Source organism: Diachasma alloeum, unplaced genomic scaffold (assembly GCF_001412515.2).
Source record: "Diachasma alloeum isolate Michigan unplaced genomic scaffold, Dall2.0 Dall_scaffold_00910, whole genome shotgun sequence".
Classification (NCBI taxonomy): domain Eukaryota; kingdom Metazoa; phylum Arthropoda; class Insecta; order Hymenoptera; family Braconidae; genus Diachasma; species Diachasma alloeum.
In genome coordinates this window covers 52,663-55,648 of record NW_021681028.1, presented here as the reverse complement: position 1 = coordinate 55,648, position 2,986 = coordinate 52,663, and the positions used below count along the sequence as shown (strand labels likewise).

Genomic DNA, 2,986 nt, shown 5'->3' with positions numbered 1-2,986 from the left:
ATGATGCGACTGAAGAGTCAACCAATGGCAGCGCCTACGTGCCCCGTGCTAATGGAGAGAATCGTCACAGTGTTGTTCCCGCTACAACGAAAGCTTCACTGTACTGGCGAACAGGAAAAAGAGATAATGGTCCCTTCAATCATCAAAGAAGCATTGATGGAAGCTTGCCACAGAGTGGGTAAAACCAAGGCGCCTGGCCTTGATGGAATTCCCAATATCGGACTAAAAGCAGCTATTCATGCGATTTCAAATTTTTTCTTGGACGTCTACAACGAGTGCAAACGAAGTGGGCTGAAAAAGAAAGACTAGAGGCTTATTTCTCATAGGTTATTCAGGACCCCCCACCAAGTTTAGATTTTCCAAAATATGGAAAACTTGTAGCTCCTCCTCCTAACTAGTTTTGCATAAAAGAGCCTCACGAAGGTTTTTTGACTACATTTGCGTTTCCGGCAAAATGACGTCAAGTCAAGTGAGCCCATCTCCCAAAAGCAGTGGAAGTTTAGTGCGTCCAACAGGTTATAAGCCTGGAAGTTTTAAACCAAAAGTACCTCGATATTCTGTGAACATGAAAAATCAAAACGGAATAAAAATAGTGAGTGATCGGATGGTGGAAAATAATAGTGAACAAAAAAAAAGATTGAAAAAATGCTAAAAAAAGTGAAACTCCAGCAACGTGAAGCCTCCAACCCCGGGCCTAACATAAACATTGGCCCTGGCACCCAAGTGACTGAAAAGAAGAAAAACTCGGGAGGACGGTGGAGCAATAAATCACCCCATAACGCTCAAACTGATTCCAAAATTGTGGATGCGAATAAAAAAAGTGAAATTATTCAAGTGAGCATGGAAGATAAATCTTGTGGAGTAATATGCTGGAAAATGATCTTGATATTTTTAATCAAGTGTGTGATGAAAATATGCCCCTTGAAAATAAAAATGTGGTGGAAAAGCAGCAATAGCAGAAGGAAAAAATAAAAGATACTGATGAAAAGAAGCAGGACAAAGCACGTACTCGTGAAAATCTCTTAAAAATCGCTGAAAAGAAGAAGGCCGAATTCAACGCTCGGGAAAGAAGGAGGCAATTGGCCAAGGAAAAACAGAGGCCATTCAGGGCTCGTGAGTTTGAAAAAATCGCTCTAGGACCATACATCGACAGAAATCATCCCCGAGAGCCCTGAGGTCGTGTCAAGGTCACAAGCATCGATGGAAATCATTCCAGAGACCCCGGAGACCATTGATCTTATTTCTCAGACTCCAGAAATGATGCAGCCAATGGAGATCATCCCAGCAAATCCAGAAACTGCTAATCGCATTTGGGAAACTTTGGACCCTATTGAAACAATCCGAATGACTCCATCAATAATCGATTTTGTGCTCGATCATCAAGGGGATGCTTCCCAGCCTAGATCATCAAATGAGATATCTCCAAGCCCTGAAGGTAAATATTTGAGATATATTTACATTAATTTGTTCGGAGTTTTCTGTTTATTAATTAAACTTGTTTTTTTTCTTGTTCCAGAGTGCCAAGAGCCTCGAAAGAGCATTGAGGAAATTGAGGCCGAATTAGCAGAGATTGCTGCAGCTCTGGAAAATCGGGAGCGCGAGGAAGAAAATGAACTCATGCAAGAAGACGAATTACACCGCATTCAAGATATGTCAACACAGTGTCAGCAGGAGCTTGACGAGATTGATAAGGAACTGGAGCAGATCGACATTCAGGACCGATTGGCTCGTCAGTGTCTCGATTTTGATCTGTTGTCCCCGAGTATGTTCTTTGACTGAAAATTTATTCACATTTTTGATAATTATCCATCATTCTGTAACCTTTTTTGAAACATTGAATAAATGGTAAATACATTTCAGCATTAAAAATGCGTTTCTGCTTTCATTTAACGTAACCTTCAATATTCCCTCTCCTACGCCTTGCCGTTTTCCTGCTCCTGGAAGTCAGGGGAAGTTTCGCTCTCTCCTTCCTTGTTCCTGTTTCTTGCCCTTGAACTTCTTTTTCCTCCTCACTGTCCAGAGGGATTAAGGGGAATTTTCAATCTTTCTCTCCTTCTTTGTTCCTGTTTCTTCCCTTGAACGTCTTTTTCCTCCTTACTGCCTAGAGGGTTTTAGGGGGTAGATGGTGGGAGGACTTCTGCAGCTATATAAGCTGCGAGGTCTCTCTAACCATCACATACAACTTCACCTTCGGTCCTCAGGATTATTTTGTGTTTTTTGTGTTTTTTTTGTTTAAAAAAAATGGTTGTGCCTGTAATCGCCCGAGGGGATACATACAGGGTGGTTATCACCCGTATGGTAAGTTTTTATTTATTGATATTTTCATTGGTTTTTTCGTTTTTCCGTGTTTTAGTGTTTTAGTGTTTCATGTTTTTTTTGTATCCGTGTTCTTTAGTGTTCGTTTTTCGTGAATTTTTTCATGTTCTTTTTTTCGGGTTTTAAATCTTTCGTTCAATTTTTGTTCATTTTTGTTCGGTTTTCGTCGTTCTCTGTTCGTTTTTTGAACCCCCTATCATGGAAAACGCATGTATTTTTTGTTCGGTTTTCGTTCGTTTTGTTTTCGTTTTTCGTCTGTTGTTTTCGTTTTTCGTCAAAATTTTAGGTCCAAAGAAAATTTTTGGCTCGCGTTCTCTGTCGTGAAAACTTTTTTCATGTTAAATTTTTCTTTCATTGAAAAAAACTTCTGGTTCGCGTTTTTCTATTCAAAAAAAATTATCACTCGCGTTTTTTTTGTAATAAAAAATTTTCATTCTTTTTTAAAATCATTTTTTCAGATGCAGGAGACGAGAAGGGAGAGGGCGTACCTCAGAGCAGCCAACGAGTGGCTGCGTTGGGAGGAAGAGAAGGGTGAAAGCCTTGATGGCGAAGATATCTTCGCCATGGCTGCTCTTCACGCCAGAGCGGAGAGATGGTTGGCGGATGCAGAGCACGAGGCTTACATGGTAAGTCTTTCTCTTTCTCTCTCTCTCTCTCTCTCTCTCTCTCT

The 2,986-nt window shown here is 40.5% G+C and overlaps 1 protein-coding gene across 1 annotated transcript in view; it reads left to right on the top strand.

The window, feature by feature from the left end:
* Positions 1–2,241: 2,241 nt before the first annotated feature.
* The window catches only part of LOC107045295, a 1,240-nt gene continuing 495 nt past the window's right edge, over positions 2,242–2,986 (top strand). Inside the window, exons 1-2 of the mRNA XM_015267509.1 lie at positions 2,242–2,298; positions 2,775–2,942. Coding sequence (XP_015122995.1) covers positions 2,242–2,298; positions 2,775–2,942 — 225 coding nt within the window. The remainder of the gene's footprint in view (positions 2,299–2,774; positions 2,943–2,986) is intronic.